At 39.7% G+C, this 25055-nt stretch overlaps 2 protein-coding genes across 3 annotated transcripts in view; both read right to left on the reverse strand.

The window, feature by feature from the left end:
* Positions 1-25055, reverse strand: part of SEPTIN14 (septin 14) — an 82765-nt gene that overhangs the window by 16355 nt on the left and 41355 nt on the right. For both annotated transcript variants that reach the window (XM_519103.7, XM_009453106.5), the window contains exons 7-9: positions 20083-20179; positions 8184-8352; positions 6353-6485 (exon numbers count right to left, since the gene is read on the reverse strand). In XM_519103.7, coding sequence (XP_519103.5) covers positions 6353-6485; positions 8184-8352; positions 20083-20179 — 399 coding nt within the window. The remainder of the gene's footprint in view (positions 1-6352; positions 6486-8183; positions 8353-20082; positions 20180-25055) is intronic.
* Positions 11813-12590, reverse strand: LOC107975604 (borealin-like). The gene has a single exon (XM_054655997.2). It carries the CDS (start codon positions 12482-12484, stop codon positions 11813-11815), a length of 672 nt encoding a protein of 223 aa, XP_054511972.2. The 5' UTR covers positions 12485-12590.

A 25055-nucleotide genomic window follows, 5' to 3' on the forward strand; every position in this document is an offset into this window, starting at 1 on the left:
TTGGCCTGGCCACATGGTGAAATCCCGTCTCTACTAAAAATACAAAAATTAGCCAGGAGTGGTGTTGGGCGACAAATCACAAAGGAAGACAGAAAGAGAGGAACAAAGAAACTACAAAACAGTCAGAAAACAATTAATAAAATGATAATAGTAAGTCCTTACCTATAAAAATTACTTTAAAAGTAAATAGATTAAGCCCACTAATCACAAGACACAAAGTAGCAGAATGAATAAAGAAACAATTCTCAATAATATGTGGCTTACAAGAGACTCACTTTTGCTTTAAGGACACACTTAGACTAAAAGTGAAGGAATAGAAAAACATGGCTGGGCGCGGTGGCTCATGCCTGTAATCCCAGCACTTTGGGAGGCCAAGGCAAACGGATCACTTGAGGTCAGGAGTTTAAGACCAGTCTGGCCAACATGGTGAAACCCCATCTCTACTAAAAATACAAAAAAAAAAATTAGCCACGCCTGGTAGTGGGCACCTGTAGTCCCAGCTACTCAGGAGGCTGAGGCAGGAGAATCTCTTGAGTCCAGGAGGTAGAGGTTGCAGTGAGCCGAGATCGTGCCACTGTACTCCAGCCTAGGTGACAGAGCAAGACTCTTGTCTCAAAAAAAAAAAAAAAAAAGGAAAAAGAAAAAGATATTCCACGCAAATTATAGGCAAAAGAGGACAGGGCTGGTATACTTATTGCAGACAATTAGACTTTTGGTCAACTGTTGTCATAAGAGACAAGATCACTATATAATAATAAAGAAATCAATTTATAAAGAGGTTATAACAATCATCAAATATATGACAACATTGGAGCACCTAATATATAAAGCAAATATTAACAGAAATGAAGGAAGAAACTTACAGCAATATGAGAACAGTAGGGGACTACTGTATCCCACTTTCAGCACCAGATAGTCCATCCAAACAGAAAGTAAGTAGGGAAAGAGTAGATGTGAATAACTATAGACCCAATAGACCAAATAGGCATAGATTATTTCACTGAACAGTAGAAGAATACATTCTTCTCAAGGGCACAGGAACATTCTCCAACATAGATCATATATTGGGCCACAAAATGACTCTTAACAAATTTTAAAAGTTTGAAATCATATTATGTATATTTTTATCATAATAGTATAATATTAGAAATCAATAACAGAAAGATTTTATTATTGAAGCACTATTCATAATAGCCCAAATTTGGAAGCAACCTAACTGTCCACAACAGATGAGTGGATGAAAAAAAATGTCACATATACACAGTGGACTACTATTCAGCCATAAAAAAGAATGAGATCCTGTCACTTGCAACAACATGGATGGAACTGGAGGACCTCACGTTAAGTGAAATAAGCCAGGCACAGAATGATAAACTTCACACGTTCTCACTTACTTGTGGGAGCTAAAAATTAAAATAATTGAACTCAGTCGGGCGCAGTAGCTCACACCTGTAATCCCAGCACTTCAGGAGTCTGAGGCAGGTGGACCACCTGAGGTCAGGAGTTTGAGACCAGCCTGGCCAACATGGTAAAACTCCATCTCTACTAAAAATACAAAAATTAGCTGGGTGTGGTGGCGCATGCCTGTAATCCCAACCACTTGGGAGGCTGAGGCAGGAGAATCGCTTGAACCCAGGAGGCAGAGGTTGCAGTGAGCTGAGATCCCACAGCCGCACACCAGCCTGGGTGACAGAGCGAGACTTTGTCTCAAAAAAAAAAAAAAATTAAACTCATGGAGATAGAGAATGAAATGATGATTACCAGAGGCTGGGAAGGGTGGTAGGGGTGGAGGGAAGTGAGGACATTTATTGGTACAAAAATATAGTTAGAAAGAATAAATAAGACGCACAACAGGTGCTATTTGATAGCACAACAGGGTCACTATACACAATAATAATTTAATTGTACCTTTTAAAATAACTGAGTATCACTGGATTTCTTGTAACACAAAGGACAAATGCTTGAAGGGATAGATATGATTACCTTGATGTGATTATTACACATTGTGTGCCTATATCAAAATATCTATCGTACCCCATAAATATGTATACCTACTAGGTACCCATAGAAATTAAAAATTAAAAAATATACATCTCTTGACACAAATGAAGATAAAAAACAACATATCAATAGTTATGGGATACAGCAAAAGCAGTTTAAGAGTGAAGTTTATTGCAATAAATGCCTATATTAAGAAAAAATAGATCAAATAATGTAATTTCACACCTCAAAAGAAAAAGAAAAACAAACCAAGCGCAAAGTCAGTAAAAGCAAGAAAACAGTAAAAATCACAGCAGAAATAAATAAGATATAGACTAGAGAAACAATAGAAGAAAATCAATGAACTAAGTCTGTTTTTTAAAAAGATAAATAAATGAACAACCCTTAGAAAAACTAAGAAAAAAAGAGAGAAAACTCAAACAAATAAAATCAGAAATGAAAGGTGACACATAACCACTGACACCAAAGAAATACAAATGATCATGAGACTACTATGAAAAATTATAAGCCAACAAAATTTGATAACCTAAAAAAGAAATTGGATATTCTTGGTTAATAAATTCTTATAACCACACGATCTACGAAGATTGGATCATGAAGAAACTGAAAATCTGAAAAGACTACTAATACGTAAGGAGATTTAATCAGTAACAAAAAATGCTACCAAAGAAAAGGCCGTACTAGGTGACTTTACTGGGGAAGGCTACAAAACATTTAAAATGGAAATAATAGGCCAGGTGCAGTGGCTCATGCCTGCAATCCCAGCAGTTTAGGAGGCTGAGGTGGGCAGATCACTTGAACTCAGGAGTTCGAGACCAGCCTGGGCAGCATAGTGAGACCCCATCTCTACTAAAAGTACAAAAAAATAGCCAGGCATGGTGGTACATGCCTGCGGTCCCAGCTACTCGAGAAGCTGAGGTGGGAGGATCACTTGAGCCTGGGAGGTGGAAGTTGCAATGAGCTGAGATCGCGCCACTTCACTCCAGCCTGGGTGACACAGCGAGATCTTGTCTTAAATAGATAAATAAAATGGAAAAATACAAAAATACTTCCCAAAGTCTTCCAAAGAATGGAAGAGGAGAGTATGCTTTCTTTTTTTTTTTTTTTCTATGAGACGGAGTCTCGCTCTGTCTCCAAGGCTGGAGTGCAGTGCAGTGGTGCGATCTCAGCTCACTGCAACCTTTACCTCCTGGGTTCAAGCGATTCTCCTGACTCAGCCTCCTGAGTAGCCAGGATTACAGCTGCACACCACCACGCCCGGCTAATTTTTGTATTTTTAGTAGAGATGGGGTTTCGCCAAGTTGGCCAGGCTGGTCTTGAACTCCTGACCTGAGGTGATCTGCCTGCCTCGGCCTCCCAAAGTGCTGGGATTACAGGCATGAGCCACCTCGCCTGGCCAGGAGAATACACTTCTAAATGCATTCAAAGAAGACATTATTACTCTGATACTACAGTCAGAAGAGGACACTATGAGAAAAAAAAATTATAGGCCAACATTTGTGATGAGCCGACTAGGAAATCCTCAACAAAATACTAGCAAACTGAATTAGATCGCACATTAAATATCAGATGGCCAAGTGGAATTTATTCTTGGAATGCAAGGATGATTCAACTACACAAATCAATAAATGTGACCACATGCAGAAAAACAAAATTAGATCTTTATCTCAAACCATATGCAAATCTCAACTCAAAATGGATGAAAGACTTAACTGCTGTAAGATCTAAAGCTGTACAACTACTTTAAAAAATTAGGGATAAGTTCCTTAACTTGGGTCTGAACAATGATTTTTTGGATACAAACTCCAAAGCATAGACAACATAGGCAAAAATGGACAAATAAAATTATATCAAACTAAAAAGCTCCTGCACAGCCAAAAAAAAATCAACAGACTAAATAAACAAACTATGAAATGTGAGAAAATATTTGCAAACTGTATATCTGATAAGGGGTTAATGCCCCAAATATACAAGAACTCAAATAATTCAATAGTATGAAAACAACCTCATTCCGAAAATGGGCAATGAAACTGAACTTTTTTTTTTTTTTGAGATGGAGTCTCACTCTGCTGCCCAGGCTAGAGTGCAGTGGTGCAATCTGGGCTCACTGTAACCTCTACCTCCCGGGTTCAAGTGATTCTCCTACCTCAGCCTCCCGATTAGCTGGGACTACAGGCGTGTGTCACCACATCTGGCTAATTTTTGAATTTTTAATAGAGACGAGGTTTCACCATGTTGGTCAGGCTGGTCTTTTAACTCCTCACCTCAAATGATCTGCCCACCTCCACCTCCCAAAGTGCTGGGATTATAGGCGAGAGCCACTGCACCCGGCTGAACCTGAACATTTTTTAAAAGAAGACATAAAAGGCAAATAGGGATATGAAAAAAATATTCAACCTCATTAATCATCAGAGAAATGCCAATTTAAACCACAATTAGATGGCACCTCATATCTGTTAGTAAAACAGAAAGATAAGTGTTTACAAGAATGATTTTATAGAAAGATAAGTATTTACAAAAAAAGATAAGTGTTTATAAGAATAATTTTATAAGACAATGATAAAAAAGTAAATCAGTACAGCTATTATGAAAAATATGGGTATTCATTAAGCAACTGAAAATAGAATAACCATATGGTTCAGCAACCCCACTAATAGTTACATGTTCAAAGGAAATAAAATCAGTATGTCAAAGAGATATCTACACTTTCATGTTTATTGCAGCATTAATTGACAATAATCAAGACATGTAATCAACCCTAAGAGAACACATAGTTGAGATATGGAAAAGAAACTAATCTCCAGAGAGAAAGAAAAAAGAAGCAGACGTACAGGAATAAGGTTCATAACTAAGGGAAGTGAGGTGGGAGAGAAAGAGAAAATTTAAATGGTTGCTTCGGTTTCTGGTCACTTCCTAGTTTTGATTTAAGTCTTCATGAGGCCAGGCGCAGTGGCTCACGTCTGTAATCCCAGCACTTTGGGAGGCCTAGGCAGGCGGATCACGAGGTCAGGAGATCGAGATCATCCTGGCTAACACGGTGAAACCCCATCTCTACTAAAAATACAAAAAAAAAAAAAAAAATTAGCTGGGCACGGTGATGAGCGCCTGTAGACTCAGCTACTCGGGAGGCTGGGGCAGGAGAATGGCGTGAATCCGGGAGGCAGAGCTTGCGGTGAGCCCAGATCCCGCCACTGCACTCCAGCCTGGGTAACAGAGCGAGACTCTGTCTTAAAAAAAAAAAAAAAAAAAAAGTCTTCATGAGATCCAGCTATGTCTCTTGTCCTTAGATGTCATGACGTACCCTTGTATACATCCAAACTTTTTCCTTTATACCTAAGCTAATGGTTTTGTTTTTTTTTTTTTTTTGAGACGGAGTCTCACTCTCGCCCAGGCTGGAGTGCAGTGGCACCATCTCGGCTCACTGCAACCTCCACCTACTGGGTTCAAGCGATTCTCCTACCTCAGCCTCCCGAGTAGCTGGAATTATAGGCATGCAGCACCATGCCCAGCTAATTTTTATATTTTTAGTTGAGACAGGGTTTCACCACGTTGGCCAGGCTGGTCTCGAACTCCTGACCTTAGGGGATCCGCCCGCCTCCATCTCCCAAAGTGCTGGGATTATAGGTGTGAGCCACCGCACCTGGCCAGAATTTTTATTACTTATAATTCAACTGTCTTTGAATGAGACATCTGGCCTATAGCACCTAATTACTATTTTGTTCTTATGAAAAAGGAAGTTTATGTTCCAATTTACCTAATTAAACTAAATGTTCTTAAACTAAAGCCACCTACACTTGAGAGAAAGAAATTATGGTTTCAAAAATATGTCTTCACCAAAAACGTATTTGTGGCAAATAATTAAAACGATATTAATAGCTTTTTTTCCATTTTATTAGAAATGGCATGGAATAACATAATTTACATAATTTACCAACTTAAAATTTTCTCATTAATCAAGGCCAGCATTAGTCAACATTTGCTTATTTATAAAAGTGAAGACAATTTTCTAGTGCATTAATAGCATTAGACTACAAGACTCTTCTCAGAGTAAATAGCTTGGGTTTGTCACAAATTAAACTTTATGCATGAAAATTTAAATTATAAATAAAACAAATAATTTTTATAAAATTATCTTAAGGGTTATTTAAATAGGAAAATTAAGTTCTCTAGAAAAAACACTACAGACTATAATTTTGTAAAGGCTACATTCAAGTCTACATGGTAAAAAGCTACTTTTTGAAAAATAGCAAGTATCCTCCAAAAACATCAAGTAAACTCTTGAGATTAAAACCCCCAAATTAATAGGGCACCTAAAAATTAATACAAATTATATCAAACTGTCAGTACTAACCTCTTTTTCAGCTTCTTTAAATGTTGCTTCTTTCTCCTTGACTCGCTGCATAAATCTCTGTTTCAACTCTTCTTCTTCCCTCTGACATTGATCATAGAACTCTTGTCTTTTGGCTTCAAAGATTTCTTGAAAACTAAAGAGAAATGTTTTCTTAGTCTTATATTAAAATGAGGTAGGAGAATCGCTTGAACCCAGGAGGCGGAGGTTGCAGAGAATCAAAATTGTGCCACTGCACGTCAGCCTGGGAGACAGAGTAAGACTCCATCATAAAAAAATAAAATAAAATGAAAAATTAAAAAATGCTAGTATAAACATGTAAAAAATATATATTGTATGTTACATCCTATATAAGGAAATTTACCAACATTCTCTCATGTTTAGCAGCACAAAATGGAAATTTCCATATCATAAGATGTAAAAACCAAGGCACAATACTTAAGATCAGAGTATATAGACAGTATATGTAAAGAATACTAGAATTTTCCAACACTTATATGAGTGAATTCTTATCCCCACCACTTTCCAGGATATCATACATTTTCATATCTTTTGACAATAACATTCAGGGAAACCTCTAATGTATGAAACGATTTTCAAAAATCATCTAAAATAAAGCAAAAAGTCTTTCAAAATATCATCATTCATTTAAGATAGTTAAATTTTGGGTGTCTACAAAGAACAATGAATGATATAACTAGATTATATACACGACAGTGCCGTGTTTTTGCAACACAAGTCCTATTCTTCTTTTTTTTTTGAGACAGAGTCTCTCTTCGTCGCCCAGACTGGAGTGCAGTGGCACGATCTCAGCTCACTGCAACCTCTGCTGCCCAGGTTCAAGCGATTCTCCTGCCTCAGCCTCCCGAGTAACTGGGATTACGGGCACCCGCCACCACGCCCGGCTAATTTTTTTTGTATTTTTAGTAGGGACGGAGCTTTACCATGTTGGCCAGGCTGATCTTAAACTCCTGACCTCAGGTAATCTGCCTGTCTCGGTTTCCCAAAGTGCTGGGATTACAGGCGGGAGCCACTGCACCCACTCTATTCTTCTTCAAGTTGGAGCAAACACCTGCTCTCAAACTTTTCTCATTTAACTTCCAGGATGCTGCACTACTGCTTTACAGCTGGTTCCTCCATCAAACTCTTCTTAATGTCTTTTGTCAAACTTTGCTAATATTTTTCCATCTTTTTCTTTATCCTTTCTTTTTTTTTTTTTTTTTTTAAGATGGAGTCTTGCTCAGTCCGCCACGCTGGAAGTGCAGTGAGGTGATCTCGGCTCACTGCAACCTCCGCCTCCAGGGTTCAAGCGATTCTCCTGCCTCAGCCTCCCAAGTGGCTGGGATACAGGCATGTGCCACCATGCCCGGCTACTTTTTGTATTTTTAGTAGACACAGGGTTTTACCATGTTGGCCAGGCTGCTCTCAAATACCTGACCTCAGATGATCCGCCTGCCTCAGCCTCCCAAAGTGCTGGGATTACAGGCATGAGCCACAGCGCCCGGCCTATCCTTTCTTTCATATAATACAGATACATTTCATATAAATACAAAAAATGGAACAAAATACTGGGTTTTTTCTTCAATATACATTTCAGCATATATACATATTGAATACACATATTTCAGCATAAAAATGAGATCTCGCATTATATTGTTCCTACTATCTCTACCTTCATCAAAAGATCATAAAAACACCTAACATTCAGGTGTTTTCTTTATGATGGCTCAAGATGGGAGAAGTATAATTATTCTCATATCCAAATTATCATACCTTGTGTTTGTAGGGACTCCTAAATTATCCATTTGGTTGTGCTAGCAATATTTTTACTCACCTAACTGGCTGGTTGTTTGGGCCTACATCTGTAAAGCCCATTTTCTGCAGTTTTTGGTACCTATAACATTCATAGTGCTGAGTGTGGGTTTTTTCTTTTAGATTTTCCATATTGGTACAAAGAAGCATATCTCGGAGCTTAACGAAGTCACAGTGATTTTCATTTTCCACTAGTAAAAAAATAATAATGAATCAACAACATTCAATATCAATCCCTGACAATCAGTAAGTGTTCATGAATGAATACATGAATAAAAAACACATTTAAAATAACACACAACTGAACAATTTGATTAATAGCTATAATTCTTTTAAGCATGTAAGTGTGGTTGTACTATACATACCAACCATAGGCAGAGATTATTTATAGGTTAGCAAATTTATACCTGAAGAATAAGCAGGAAATAGTGAAATAATATTTTATGTGCATATATGCCATAGGTTTTTATTAACAATTGTGTAGTATGTTATAAACTACCTCTGGGTATTTTGGAGTGCTAACAGAATATGTAATATAACATCACTAGTGTAAATAATTTTATCAGAGTAAATTCTGCTAGCAAAAAGGCCTTACAATTGAAAATACTTTAGTTACATAATTCCATTTATATATCATATTTAGGAGACACCGTTAGTCAATATTCAAAATCAATCAACAAATTCACATAGCTGTTTTAATGATACATACAGACTGACAGTGAAGACACGGAAAGATATTTCATGCAATTAGAAACTAAAAGAGAAGGCACGGAAAGCTATACTCCTATCACAGAAGATAGACTTTAAGTCAAAAACTGTAAAATGATATAAAGAAGGTCATCATATCATGATGAAGAGGTCAGTTCATTAAAAAAATAACAATTATAAATATATATGCACCCAATATCACAACTTCTAAATATATAAGGCAAATATTAGTAGACCTGAGGGGGAGATAGACTGTATTACAATAATAGTAAGGGACTTAGATACCCTACTTTCAGCAATGGATAGATTATCCAGACAGAATATCAGTAAGAAAATATCAGATTTAAACTATACTTTAGACCAAATAGACCTAATGGACATATGTGGAATATTTCATCCAACAGCAAAGTAATACACATTTTTCTCAAACAAACACAAGACATTCTTCAGGACAGATCATATGTTAGGCCACAAAATAAGTCTTAACATATTTTAAAAGACTGAAATAAAAATGTGAGTGCACATGTCTTTTGACAGATCAATTTCATCCCACTAGGGTACATACCCAGTAGTGGTACTGCTGGATCATACAGTAATACTATTTTTAGTTTTTGAGGAACCTTCATATTATTTCCCAAAATGGCTGTACCAACTTAAATTCCCACCAATGATGTTTAAGAATTCCCTTTTTTCTTGGGAATATATATACACTGCTGGTGGGAATATAAATTAGTTCAGCCATTGTGAAAAGTAGTTTGATAATTTCTTTTTTTCTTTTTTTGAGACAGAGTTTCGCTTTTGTCACCCAGGCTGGAGTGCAGCAGTGCGATCTCAGCTCACTGCAACCTCCGCCTCCTGGGTTCAAGTGATTCTCCAACCTCAGCCTCTCAAGTAGCTGGGATTACAGAAGTCCACCACCAGGCCCAGCTAATTTTTGTATTTTTAGTAAAGATGGAGTTTCACCATGTTGACCAAGATGGTTTCGAACTCCTGACCTCAGGTGATCCACTCTCCTCAGCCTCCCAAAGTGCTGGGATTACAGGCATGAGCCACCACGCTCGGCCTGACAATTTCTTAAAGAAGTTAAAACAGAACTACCATTTGACCCAGTAATCCCATTACCAGGTTTATATCCAAAGGAATATATATTGTTCTATCATAAAGACACAGGCACGTGTATGTTCATTGCAGCACTATTCACAATAACAAAGACATAGAATCAATCTAAATGCCCATCAATGGTAGACTGGATAGAGAAAATGAACATATACACTATGGAATACTACACAGCCATAAAAAAAAGAACAAGATCGTGTCCTCTGCAGCAACATGAATGGAGCTGAAGCCATTATCCTAAGTGATGTAATGCAGGAACAGAAAACCAAATACCACATACTCTCATTTATAAGTAGGAGATAAATATTGAGAACACATGGACACAAAGGGGAGAACAACAGACACTGGGGCCTCCTTGAGGGTGGAGGGTGGGAGGAGAGTGAGGACAGAAAAGCTACTATGCTTACTTTTTTTTTTTTTGGTTAGTATATGTGCTGCTAAAGTGAGCAATTTTTTTTTTGAGATGGAATCTCGCTCTGTTGCTGAGGCTGGAATGCAATGGCACGATCTCGGCTCACTGCAACCTGCGCCTCCTGGGTTCAAGTGATTCTCCTGCTTCAGCCTCTTAAGTAGCTGGGATTACAGGAGCGCGCCACCACACCTGGCTAATTTTTGTATTTTTTAGTAGAGACGGGGTTTCGCCATGTTGGTCAGGCTAGTCTTGAACTCCTGAACTCAGGTGATCCACGCGCCTCAGCCTGCCAAAGTGCTGGGATTACAGACTCAAGCCACTGCTCCAGCCAGTACTATGCTTATTATCTCTGTGATGAAATAATCTTTTACACCAAACCCCCATGACATGCAATTTATCTATATAACAAATTTGCACATGTACCCCTGAACCTAAAATAAAAATTAAAAAAAAAAAAAAAGAATTCTCTCTTCTCCATATGCTTGCCAGCACTTGTAATGGTTTGTCTTTTTTTTTTTTTTTTTTTGAGACAGAGTCTCACTCTGTTGCCCAGGCTGGAGTGCAGTGGCGCAATCTCGGCTCACTGCAAGCTCTGCCTCCTGGGTTCACGCCATTCTCCTGCCCCAGCCTCCCAAGTAGCTGGGACTACAGGCGCCCGTCACTACGCCAGGCTAATTTTGTGTATTTTTAGTAGAGACAGGGTTTCACCGCGTTAGCCAGGATGGTCTCCATCTCCTGACCTCGTGATCCACCTGCCTCAGCCTCCCAAAGTGCTGGGATTACAGGTGTGAGCCACCGCGCCCGGCCTGTCTTTTTGATAATAGTCATTCTAAAAGACATGAAGTGATACTTCATCATGTGTTTAATTCGCATTTTCCTGATGTTTAGAGATGCTATTTTTTTCATATTTCTTTGGCCATTTGTATTTCTTCTTTTGAGAAATGCCTGTTCAGATCATTTGCCCATTTTTCCTTGTGTTATTTGTTTTCTTGCTATTGAGTTGTCAGAGTAATATCAAAAATATTATATATTTTGGACATTTGCCCCTTATCAGATGTATAAGTTGCAAATATTTTTTCCAATCTCTAGGTTGTATCTTTATGCTATTAAATTGTTTCTTTTGGTTTTGTTGCTGGTGTTTTTGAAGTTCTTTTTTTTTTTTTTTTTTTTTTTTTTTTTGAGGCAGAGTCTCGCTCTGTCACCCAGGCTGTAGTTCAATGGCACGATCTTGGCTCACTGCAACCTCTGCCTCCCGGGTTTAAGCAATTCTCCTGCCTCAGCCTCCCTCCCGAGTAGCTGGGATTACTGGCACCCACCAACATGCCCAGCTAATTTTTGTATTTTTAGTAGAGACAGGGTTTCACCATGTTGGTCAGGCTGGTCTGAAACTCCTGACCTCAGGTGATCCACCCGCCTCAGCCTCCCAAAGTGCTGGGATTACAGGTGTGAGTCACTGCACCCTGCCAGCTTTTGTTATAAATCCGCTCTCCTGTGGCAGGAGTGCACAGGCCAGGGATCATGAAGACCCTCGAGTCAAACCTGGGTGTCAGGCCTGGAGTTGGCTTCACTATGGACACATCCAATAAGCCCAAAACTAGGGTAACAGTGATAGCACAGCTTGACCTTTCCCTTCTGCCTTTTCCTTGTACAGACTGAGTTCTGTTCTTGGATGCAGGACATCTTTTGACTGTTGCAATTTGAAGATTCTTATGTTTATTTTCTTCTTCCTCTTCCACTATCATTTCATCTGCTTGTATCACCTTTCGTGTTTCAGGAGATGTCAGGGGTGTTTGAATAGCTCCCGCGGTGATATCCAGGTCAGCTGTTGCTGCCTCTTCCAAGCCCTGTTTGTTTCCTCCAAGGGAGAAGTAGTTGAGCCATTCATCTTTGCGCAGTGCCTTGGGGAGCCGCAGGATCTGGATGTTGTAGAGTTTATCCACCTCCTTGAAGAGGTTCTGCCTGTCAGACTCAATTGGCTTGATTCGTATTTCCACTTTGCAGTCGAAGTCTTTAAGAAAGGAGGCGAGCTTCCACCTCCCTAAGGAGTTGGTCTTGGCCACCCAACTACTGCCCTTTCTAGGAGCCATGGTGTTGAGTGGAGGCTGCAGGGAGCGATGGAGATGGGGAAGGAAGGCAAACTCTTCTCCAATTTTAAATCAAGTTTTCCAGTTCTTTTTTTTTGAGATGGAGTCTTGCTCTGTTGCCCAGGCTGGAGTGTAGTGGTGTGATTTCAGCTCACTGCAACCTCCGCCTCCCAGGTTCAAGTGATTCTCCTGCCTCAGCCTCCCACGTAGCTGAGACTATAGGCATGCACCACCACGCCTGGCTTTTCTGTTTTTTTAGTAGAGAAGGGGTTTCACCATGTTGGCCAGGCTGGTCTTGAACTCCTGACTTCAGGTGATCTGCCCGCCTCAGCCTCCTAAAGCGCTGGGATTACAGGTGTGAGCCACCGCACCCAGCATTTTTTTTTTTTTTTTTTTGAGACAGAGTCTCGCTCTGTCACTCAGGCTGGAGTGCAGTGGTGCAATCTCGGCTCACTGCCACCTCCGCCTCCCAGGTTCGATTCTCCTGCCTCAGCCTCCTGAGAAGCTGGGATTACAGGCGCCCGCCACCACACATGGCTAAGTTTTTGCATTTTTAGTAGAAATGGGGTTTTGCCATGTGGGCCACGCTGGTCTCAAGCTCCTGGCCTCAAGTGATCCACCCGCCTCAGCCTCCCAAAGTGCTGGGATTACAGGCATGAGCCACCATGTCTGGCCAAGTTTTACAGTTCTTAGTGTGCAGGTATTTTACTTCCTTGTTTAGATTTATTCCTAAGCATTTTATTTTTCAGCATTATTCACAATAGCTAAGATATGGAAGCAATCTAATCTAAATGCCCATGAACAAGATACACAATAAAATACTATAGAGCTTTTAAAAAGAATGAAATCCTGTCATGTGTAAAACCTGAATGAAACTGTAGGACATTATGCTAAGAGAAATAAACCAGGCACAGAAGGACAAATACTGCATAATCTCACTTATATGTGGTAACTAAAAATGTCAATCTCACAGAAATAGAGAGTAGACAGGTGGTGACTGGAGGAAAGTGGGGAGACTGAGGGATGAGGAAATGGAAAATATTGATCAAACGGTACAAAGTTTTAGTTAGACTGGAGGAATAAGCTTCAGTGATCTATGGCACTGTATGGTGACTACAGTTAATAATAAGCTACTGTATATTTCAAAATTGCTAAAATGGGGAGTGGGGTGGAGCAAGGTAGCTGAATAGAACCCCTCATCAGTCATCTCCCTATATAAACACCAAATTGAACAACTATCCATGCAAGAAAACACCTTCATAAGGATTAAAAATCAGGTGAGCAATCATAGTACCTGATTTTAATATTATATCAAGAAAAGAGGCACTGACGATTATAGTAAAGAGAGTCTTGCATAGCCTATGCCATCTGACATTCATCCCCCAGCAGCACCATACTAAACAGAGAGAGAATCTGTGTGTTTTGGGGAGGGAGAGTGAAGTGATTGTGGGACTTTGCATTGGAACTCAGTGACTGCCCTGTCACAGTGCTACACAACATAGGGCAGAATTCTGCTAGTGCCCACGACGGGAGCCTTTTTTTTTTTTTTTTTTAGATGGAGTCTCGCTCTTTCACGCAGGCTGGAGTGCAGTGGCACAATCTCGGCTCACTGCAACCTCCACTTTGCAGGTTCAAGTGATTCTCCGGCCTCAGCCTCCCAAGTAGCTGGGACTACAGCTGCACACCACTATGCCCAGCTAATTTTTGTATTTTTAGTAGAGACAGGGTTTCACCATATTGGTCAGGCTGGTCTTGAACTCCTGACCTCAGGTGATCCACCCGCCTTGGCCTCCTAAAGTGCTGGGACTACAGGTGTGAGCCACCACTCCTGGCCAAAGGGAGCATTTAACCTAGCTCCCACTAAAGAGGAATACCCCATGCCAGAGATAGATAGGAACTTAAGTTCCAGCTACCTCCACCACTAGTTAATTAAAGTGCCCTGGGGTCCTGAATAAATTTGAAAGGCAATCAGGCCACAAGATCTGCAGTCCTTGGGCAAGTCCAGTTACTGAGCTTGCTCAGAGCCAGTGGAATAGGAATGCGTGTGACCCAGCAAGACACCAGTTTTGGTGGCCAAGGAGTGCTTGTATCACACCTCCCCCAACTCCAGGCAGTGCAGCCCGAAAAGAGACTCCTTCCACTTGTGGGAAAGAAAAGGAAGATTAGAAGAGAACTTTATCTTACAACTTGAGTAGCAGCTCAGCCACAGTAAAACACACCACTAAGCTCATTCCTGAAGCCCCCAATTCCAGGCCCTACTTCCTGGACATTTCTAGACCCACTCTGGGACAGAAGGGAACTTGCTGCACTGAAGAGATGGACCCAGCCCAGCAGGACTTACCACCTGCTGACTAAAGAGCCCTTGGGCCTTAAACATCAGTAGTAGCAAGGCAGTAGTTGCCATGGGCCTTGGGCAGGACCCAGTAATTTGCTGGTTTCATATGTGACCCAGCACAGTACCAGCTGTGATGGCCACAGGAGTGACGATGTCACCCTTCCCTCAACTCCAAGCAACCTAGCACAGACAGAGAGACTCCTCCTGTTTGAGAAAGTGAGAAAAGAGTTTGAGAGATTCTGCCTCATAATCCAGGGAATTCTCCCAGATATTATCCAAGACCACTGAGGCAGTACGAGTCTGCTGGCGTCACAGTGTTACTGGGCTTGGGGTACCACCTAATACATTCCCTTTGAATACTTAGAAAACCTTCTCAAGAAGAATAGGCACAATTGAGCCCAGACTACAAAGATTACAATAAATATCTAACTCTTCAATGCCCAGACATAGATGAACATTGACAAGCATCAAGACCATCCCAGAAAACATGACCTCACCAAATGAACCAAATGAGGCACTAATGACAAATCCCAATCACATATCTCAGGACAGATATATGTAACCTTTCAGAGATCTCAAAATAGCTGTTTTAAAAGAGCTCAATGAAATTCAAGATAACACAGAGAAGAAATTCAGAATTCTATTAGCATTATTATATGCCAACAGTGAACAATCTGAAAAAGAAAAACTAATCCAATTTATGACAGCTATAAAATAAAATACCTAGAAATAAACATAACCAAAGAAATGAAAAATCTCTACAATGAAAACTATAAAATACTGATGAAAGAAATTGAAAAGAATGCAAAACAATGGAAACACAGTTCATGTTCATGGATTGGAAGAATCAATAATATTGTTAAAATGTTCATACTACTCAAAGCAATCTAAAGATTCAATGCGATCCCTATCAAAATACCAATGACATTCTTCATAGAAAAAGAAAAAGCAAATCTAAGATGTATATGGAACCATAAAAATACTTAAAGCAATTCTGGGCAAAAATAACACTGGAGGAATTGCATTACCTGACTTCGAATTATACTACAAAGCTATAGTAAGTGAAACAGCATGGTACCGGCATAAAAACAGACACAAAGACCAATGGAACAGAATAGCGAACCCAGAAATAAATCCACACAGCCACAGAGAACTCATTTTCAACAAAGGTGCCAAGCACATACATTGGGGAAAAGATAAGCGCTTCAATAAACGGTGTTGGGAAAACTGGATATCCATTTGCAGAAGAAAGAAACTAGACTTTTATCTCTCAACACATATAAAAATCAAATCAAAATGGATTAAAGACTTAAATCTAACACCTCAAATTATGAAACGACTACAAAAAACATTGGGGAAGCTCTTTAGGACATTTAGTGAGTAATACCCCACAAGCACAGGCAACCAAAGCAAAAATAGACAAATGGGATCACCTCAAGTTAAAAAGCTTCTGCAAAACAAACGAAACAACAAAGTGAAGAAACAATATACACAATGAGAAAATATTTGCAAACTATTTATCTGACAAAAGATTAATAGCCAGAATATATTTAAGAAGCTCAAACAACTCAATAGGAAAAAATCTAATAATTTAATTTAAAGTGGGCAAAAGATCCGAATAGACATTTCTCCAAAGAAGACATACAAATGTCTTCTTTTGTCTTATTGATAATAACTGTTTTAACATGTGTGAAGTAACTGCTCATTGTGGGTTTTTTTAAATGCCAAACAAGCAAATGAAAAGGTGCTCAATATCACTGATTACCAGAGAAAGGCAAATAAAAACTACAATGAGATATAATCTCACCCCAGTTAAAAAAGCTTTTATCCAAAAGACAGGCAATAACAAATGCTGGTGAGGATGTGGAGAAAAAGGAATCCTTGTACACTGTTGATAGGAATGTCAATCAGTACAGTATCTATGGAAAACAGTATGGAGTTTCCTCAAAAAACTAAAAATAGAACTACCATATGATCCAGCAATCCCACTAGTAGGTGTATACCCAGAAGAAAGGAAAGTAGTATATCAAAGAGATAGCTCCACTCCCATGTTTGTTACAGCACTATTCACAATAGTCAAGATTTGGAAGCAACCTAAGTATCCATCATCAGAGGAATGAATAAAGTAAATGTGGTACATATACATGATGGAGTACTATTCAGCCATAAAAAATAATGAGATCCTGTCATTTGCAACAACATGGATGGAACTGAGGACATTCTGTTAAGTGAAATAAGCAAGACACAGGAAGACAAACTTCATATATTCTCACTCATTTGTGGAGCTAAAAATTAAAACAATTGAACCCATGGGGATAAAGAGTGGAATGTTGATTACCAGAAGCTAGGAAAGGATTGGGGAGGGAGAGAAGTGGGGATGGTTGATGGGTACGAATATATAGTTACATAGAATGAATAAGATCTAGTATTTGATAGCACAAAAGGGTGACTACAGTCAACAATAATTTATTGTACATTTTAGAATAACTAAAAGAGTATAGTTGGATTGTTTGTGACACAAAGAAAGGATAAATGCTTGAGTTGATGGGTACTCTATCCTGATGTGATTACTACACACTGAATGCCAGTATCAAATATCTCATGTGCCCTATAAATATACACACCTACTAGGTATCCACAAAAATTAAAAATTAAAAAACACAGGCCCAGTGTGGTGGCTCATGCCTGTAATCCTAGCATTTTGGGAGGATGAGGCAGGCAGATCACCTGAGGTCAGGAGTTTGAGACTAGCCTGACCAACAAGCCAAAACCCTGTCTCTACTAAAAATACAAAAAAAAAAAAAATTACCCAGGCATGGTGGCGCGTGCCTGTAATCCCAGCTACTGAGGAAGGAGAATTGCTTGAACCCAGGAGGCAAAGGTTGCAGTGAGCCAAGATCACACCATTGCACTCCAGCCTGGGCAACAAGAGCTAAACTCCATCTCAAAAAAAAATTAAAAACACAATAAGCTGTAACTTCACCCATGCTAAAATGGCTATTATCAATAAGACAAACAAGTGCTGGTAAGGATGTGGAAAAAAGGGAACCCTTGTACACTGTTGGTGGCAATGTAAATTAGGATAACCATTATGAAAAACAGTATGGAGTTTCTTCAAAAAAATAAAAATAAAACAACTACCATATGATCCAGCCATCTCACTACTGGATACATTACCTCCCAAAAATGAAGTCAGTATGTCAGAGAGATACTTACACTACCATTATTCACAAGAACCAAGATATGGAAGCAATCTAAGTGTCCATGAATAGATGCATGAAGAAAAAAAGTGTGGCATATATACGCAATGGAATTCAGCCTTAAAAATCAGGAAATTCTATCATTTGCAGCAACATGGATGGAACTGGATGACTTTACACTAAGTGAATACGCCAAACACAGAAAGACAAATGGTAAATGATCTCACTAATAGATCAAATTTTTAAAAGTTAAACTTGTAGAAACAGAGAGTAGAATGGTGGTTACGTGAGTTAGGTAGAGGGTATGTAAGAGAGATGTTGGTCAAAGGATACAAAATTTTAGTTAGATAAGAACAAGTTAAAGAGATCTATTGTACAACATAGTGACCATGTTAATAACAATATTTTATATTCTTTCTTTTTTTTAAAGGAGTCTCGCTCTGTTGCCCAGCTGGAGTGCAGTGGCGTGATCTCAGCTCACTGCAAGCTCCACCTCCCGGGTTCACATCATTCTCCTGCCTCAGCCTCCCAAGTAGCTGGGACTACAGGTGCCCACCACCATGCCTGGCTAATTTTTTTGTATTTTTAGTAGAGATTGGGTTTCACTGTGTTAGCCAGGCTGGTCTCAATCTCCTGACCTCATGATCCGCCCGCTTCAGCCTCCCAAAGTGCTGGGATTACAGGCGTGAGCCACTGCGCCCGGCCAATATTTTATATTCTTGAAAATTGCTAAGATAGATGTTAAGTTTTCATCACAAAAATAATTGAGATAACACATATGTTAATTATATCAATTTAGCCATCCCACAATGTATATGTATTTCAAAACATCATGTTGTACATAAGTATATACAATTTTATTTGTCAATTAAGATTAATTAATGAAAAATAATTTGTATGGCTTTCTCCTGTGTTTATCATGTCCAGAAGATTGACCACAATATATGGTTTATTGTGATTAATACTGTGACCAAATTTTATATATCAACATGTAGTATAGATATATATTTTATAACATATACTAATATGTAATACAACATAATAAATATTAAAACATTAAGTTTTAAGTATGCTTAACAAATTTTAAAATTTCTAATATGTCAATTTTTTAACAACATCATTTGAGGCTGGGCACGGTGGCTCATGCCTGTAATCCCAGCACTTTGGGAGGCCGAGGCAGGTGGATCACCTGAGGTCAGGAGTTCAAGATCAGCCTCACTAATATGGTGAAACCCCATCTCTACTAAAAATACAAAAATTAGCCGGGTGTGGTGGCGAGCGCATGTAATCCCAGCTACTCGGAAGGCTTAGGCAGGAGAATAGCTGGAACCTGGGAGGCAGAGGTTGCAGTGAGCCAAGATCATGCCACTGCACTCCAGCCTGGGCAACACGAGTGAAACTCTGTCTCAAAAAAAAAAAAAAAAAAAAAAAAAAAATCATTTGGAAACCAGTACAAGTAGAAATCTTCCATTCCCCAATAATTATATGAACCACAAGTACATAAACCAGACAATAAATTACTGCTTACTACACTATTCTAACTCATTATGATGCTAAATAATAATATAAATGTCAAAGGTATAATCTCTAGCCAAAGGTAAATTGTACTTTCTTGTTTTAAAAAGTTTATAACTCTTTTTTCTAGTGACCAGTTTAAAATGGTTTCTACATTAGGTAGTAATGAGTTTATGTAACATGTCTACACACCAGTATTTTTGCTTCCATTTTGTTGAAAGTGCTTTCCAGCACTCTCAGTGTCATGATTTATACAGAGATAATATGTACATGGCACATTGGGAGCGTTGGGATAGACAAAGAGGTTCTTCCCAGCCTCTGTAGATTTTGGCTTAAAGCAGCGTTCAGCAAACTTCTATGAGAATGAATCATAGTCAAAGTAAGCATTAGTTTAAATAAAACAGAGTTTGTGTTCCCCATTAGTAACTGTTAACTTACAGATTAGCAAGAGTTACCAATATTAGTTCAAGTTAAAATGTTATTTTGAGACTATGAGTGATACACATATATTTAACTTAATCATTCCAAAGCCTGCCCTCTGTCATTTTTACCTTGCAAAACTCCCCAAGGGTAGTGACGGCCTCTGACCAACCTTTTTCCAACTTTCACTTCATCTGTACTCCCTACCACAGCAAAGGGTAACAGCCCCTAGAAAACAAGAATGACATGAATTGAAATCTCTAGCACCATTAGAGCTTACTCTATTACTCTCATTCCTGTTATAAAAATGACAGGCCAGCGCGGTGGCTCACGCCTGTAATCCCAGCACTTTGGGAGGCCGAGGTGGGCGGATCATGAGGTCAGGAGATCGAGACCATCCTGGCTATCATGGCGGAACCCCATCTCTACTAAATATACAAAAAATTAGCCGGGCATGGTGGCAGGCGCCTGTAGTCCCAGCTACTCGGGAGGCTGAGGCAGGAGAATGGCGTGAACCCGGGAGGTGGAGCTTGCAGTGAGCCGAGATCATACCACTGCACCCCAGCCTGGGCAACAGAGCAAGACTCTGCCACACACACAAAAAAATAACAGAGATGATGATATTGTAATAAATTTAATTAGACAGGGATCTACCCCGCATCTCATTTTAAGACTTGACAGTATGCACTAATTGGTTTCTGTCAGCATAAGTCTCAGGCTGTGCACACAATTGGAAACTGTCTACTGAGCAGAGCCTAAAGCAAGGTATTCTGCTGTGGGAAACACATAGAAAAAAGATTTTCAGTAGGCATCATTTTTCTCACACTATGTTTACCCTGAACCATCTTTACCCTGAATGTTGAAGAAATAACATGCAAATAACTTTTAACTCTGGTATAAAAGTTAAAAGACAAAAATATTAAAAACTACTACAACTATTATAATAATTAATGGATACACAATATAAAATACATTAATAAGCAATACTGTATATGTCTCAATAAATTATGTTTGTTTTTTTGAGACAGAGCCTGGCTCTGTCACCCAGGCTGTAGTGCAGTGGCATGATTTTGGCTCACTGCAACCTCCACCTTCCAGGTTCAAGCAATTCTCCTGCCTCAGCTCCCGAGTAGCTGGGATTACAGGTGCCTGCCACCATGCCTGGCTAATTTTTGTATTGTTTAGTAGAGACGGAGTTTCACCATGTTGGCCAGGCTGGTCTTGAACTCCTGACCTCAGGTGTTCCGTCCACCTCAGCCTCCCAAAGTGCTGCGATTACAGGCGTGAGCCACCACGCCCATCCCAAATAATTTTTTACATTTTACATTACTTAGCATTTCAATTCAGAAATCTATTAGTGTTTGAGGTATCTTAAAATAAAGGAGGTGTAAATTATAAGAAAAGAGAAATGGAAGACGTGGAATTAACAGTTATCAGTTACAGTTACCTGTTACATTCTAGACTCTGTGTTTCAGATCCTTCACAAAGATTTTGGTACTTACACCTCAGAAAAAAAGCCTTAATAGAAGTGTCATTGATCTCATAGCATAGATAACAGTCTCAGGGAAGATGAGTGAATTGTGCAGGATCTTTTGGCTTTTAAGTAGAGAAGCTAGGATGGAAATCTAAATCTATATACTTTCAAAATGTATCATCTTTCGGCTGGGCATGGTGGCTCATGCCTATAATCCCAGCACTTTGGGAGGCCGAGGTGGGCGGATCACCTGAGGTCAGGAGTTCGAGACCAGCCTTGCCAACATGGTAAAACCCCGTCTCTACTAAAAATACAGAAATTAGCGGGGCATGGTGGCAGGCACGTGTAATCCCAGCTACTTGGGAGGCTGAGGCAGGAGAATTGCTTGAATCCAGGAGGTGGAGGTTGCAGTGAGCTGAGATCGCGCCATTACATCTCGGTCTGAGAAACAAGAGTGAGACTCCGTCTCAAAAGAAAAAAAGAAAAGAAAATTATCATCTTTCAAATTTAAGCTAATATTTTAGGTATTTACTAGCCTAAAATATTTACACAGATAAAGAGTTTCATCATCTTTATTACTGCCCTGATTCCAGAACCAGAGACAACACAGCATTTGCATCCAACCCCCATCTACCTGTTTTTGAGGCTAAGTCCTTGGCAAGTCTATTTGAGAGTTGGAGGCTCCCTTTTACCACTCAAGACCTACTTGTGAAATAGGGGCCCTGCCTTGGATGCAGCAAACAGAGAAGATGGGGGCCCTGACCATCCTTGCCTGGTTCATGAGGCAGTGGCTCATTGTGTGGGGAAGTAATCCAAAGAACCTCAGACTGCTGCTCCTCCTCACTGAGCTCTCAGTTACCAGTGGGTGCCTGAAGCTTCAGGGCAGGGTGGGTAACCTGCCATTGTTTCCACCCACAATTCCAGAACCCTGCCTCACAGATTTTGCCTTGGAGGAGAAACAGGCCATGAAATGGAGAAAACCCATTCAAAAAATTATATGTAATCCCAAGGGACCTGAATAGCCAAAAAAATATTGAAAAGAAAGACCAAAGTTAGAGGTCTCACACTTCTAGAATTCAAAACATATTACAAAGCTACAGTAATCAAAACAGTTTGGAAGTAGCATAAAGACAGACATGTAGACCAATGGAATCAAATACAGAGTCCAGAGTTAATCCCTCCTTACCTATTCTTCTGTTGATGGATATTTGGGTTGCTTCCATCTCTCAGCTACTGTGGATAATAATGCAATTTATATGGCTTTACAAATATCTAAGTAAGACCCTGCTTTCAATTCTTTCAGAGAAAGAGGATTGTTAGATCATATGGTAATTTTATTTTCAACTTTGGAGAAACCACCTGTATTAGTCTGTTTTAACACTACTGATAAAAGATATACCCAAGACTGGGAAGAAAAAGAGGCTTAATTGGACTTAAAGTTCCACATGGCAGGGGAGGCCTTAGAAGCATGGTGGGAAGTGAAAGCCACTTCCTACATGGCAGCGGCAAGAGAAAATTAGGAAGAAGCAAAAGCAGAAACCCCTGATAAACCTGTCAGATCTCATGAGACTTATTCACTATCACAAGAATAGCACAGGAAAGACCAGCCCCCATAATTCAATTACCTTCCCCTGGGTCCCTCCCGAAACATGTGGGAATTCTGGGAGATATGATTCAAGTTGAGATTTGGGTGGAGACACAGCCAAACCATATAACCACCATACTGTTTTTCATAGTGGTTCTAGATGAGAAAAAGATAAAACTCTATTGAAAAAATCAGGGACTATCTAAATAAATGGAGAGACATTCTATGTACATGGATAGAAAGACTCAATATTGTCAAGATGTCAATGTTCCATAACTTAACCTATGTATTCACCACAACCCCAATCAAAATTTCACCAAATTATTTTGTGAATAATAACAAATTAACTCCAAAATTTATATGAAAAGGCAAAAGAACTAGAATAGCCAATGCAATATTGAAGAAGAACAAAGTTGGAAGACATACTATTCAACCTCAGGATTCACTGCAAAGCCATAGTAATCAAAACAGCATGGCATGGGCAAAATAATAGACAAACATCAATAGAGCAGAGCAGAGAGCCCAGAAATATGCCTACACAAATAAAATTAACTAATGTTTGACAAAGAAGCAATGGGAATTCAATGGAGAAAAGATATTCTTTTCAATAAACGGTGCTGGAACTGAATACTCACATGTAAAAATAAGAATCTACAAACAGACCTTACATATTTCACAAAATTAACTCAAATTGGATCATAGGCCTAAACATAAAGCATAAAACAATAAAATTCCTAGAAGATAATGTAGAGTCCTAATTAGAGAAAGGGAGTCAGGCTGGTGGGAGCAGGGGAAAGCAAAAAAAAAAAAAAAAAAAAAAAAAGGCAGATAAGCTACAAGTCTGCCTTTCTTCACCATCCAGAACACACGGCCCTCCTGCACAAATAACTCACAATCTTCCTGTGCCTAGCTATCAGCAGACCCTCAGCTGATACAAAAAATTGCAAGTTAGCTCACTGCCACTGATAGTGGCAGGAGGCAGACAAATGCCTAGGCAGATAGGGGCAAGTCCCCAGGGAAACCCCACTTCCAACCCAAGGATAGTTTAAAGCCTGAAAGCCAAGCTACAAGTCAAATCCATGGACTGGATTGAGAACCTGTCTTCTTGCTTGGTGCACTTTCCTCTGGCTGCTCTCCACCCTTCACCTGTTTTACATATACCTACACTTCCTAATTGTTTTTTTCACATTGTTGTGCCCACCTTTGGGTGGTGCCTTTGTTTTAACCTTTTTGCGTACTCACAAACCAATCAGCATGGACTCGCCTATTCTGAGCCCATAAAAGCCCTGGGCTTAGCCACACAAGGAGAGAAACAGCCCCCAGGTCCCCTCTCCACTGAGAGCTGTTCCATCACTCAATAAAATTCTTCTCTGTCTTCCTCATCCTTCAATTGTCATGGTATCCTCATTCTTCTTGGTTGTGGGACAAGAGCTCATGAACTGCTGATCTCAGGTAGAAGCTTTAACACGGGCAGGCTGGGGCATGCTGGCCCAGCTGCAGGCTGAGCCACTGTGCAAGCCAGAATGGGCCAAATGGATGGGGAGCCTCCTGTGTGGCAGGTAGCGTGCCCAAGCAAGGCCCAGATGGGGGTGTCACTGGCTGGAGGTCCCTGGCTGGCAAAATGACTGAGAGGAATCCTGCATCACAACCTTGGCATTATCAGCACTACACAAAGACCTCTTCAGCATACAGCCTAAGAACTAGCCTATAAAATCTGCAGCAATCCTTTGTTTGTTTGCAGTCAGCTTCTTTCTTGCAAGCTGCCCGTTGCTTCCCTAGCAATGTATTTTCCTACTTTCTGTAATAAATCTACCTTCCTTACCTACAGCAAGGCAAATTGTTTTTTTTTGTTTTTTTTGTTTTTTTTGAGAGAGAGAGAGTCTCACTCTGTCACCCAGGCTGGAGTGCAGTGGTGCAATCCTGGCTCACTGCAACCTCTGCCTCAACAAGGTAAATTCTTTTATGCCTGCACCACCAGGCCAGATAGTCATCACTCCCTTGCAACAGATAACATAAAAGGAAATGCAGGTGACTTTGGATTTAGC

Source organism: Pan troglodytes, chromosome 6, assembly GCF_028858775.2.
Source record: "Pan troglodytes isolate AG18354 chromosome 6, NHGRI_mPanTro3-v2.0_pri, whole genome shotgun sequence".
In the NCBI taxonomy this organism is placed as follows: Eukaryota; Metazoa; Chordata; class Mammalia; order Primates; family Hominidae; genus Pan; species Pan troglodytes.

Excerpts from the sequence above, each read along its gene's own strand:
- LOC107975604 (XM_054655997.2), bottom strand. The coding sequence starts at position 12,484 with ATGGCTCCTAGAAAGGGCAGTAGTTGGGTGGCCAAGACCAACTCCTTA.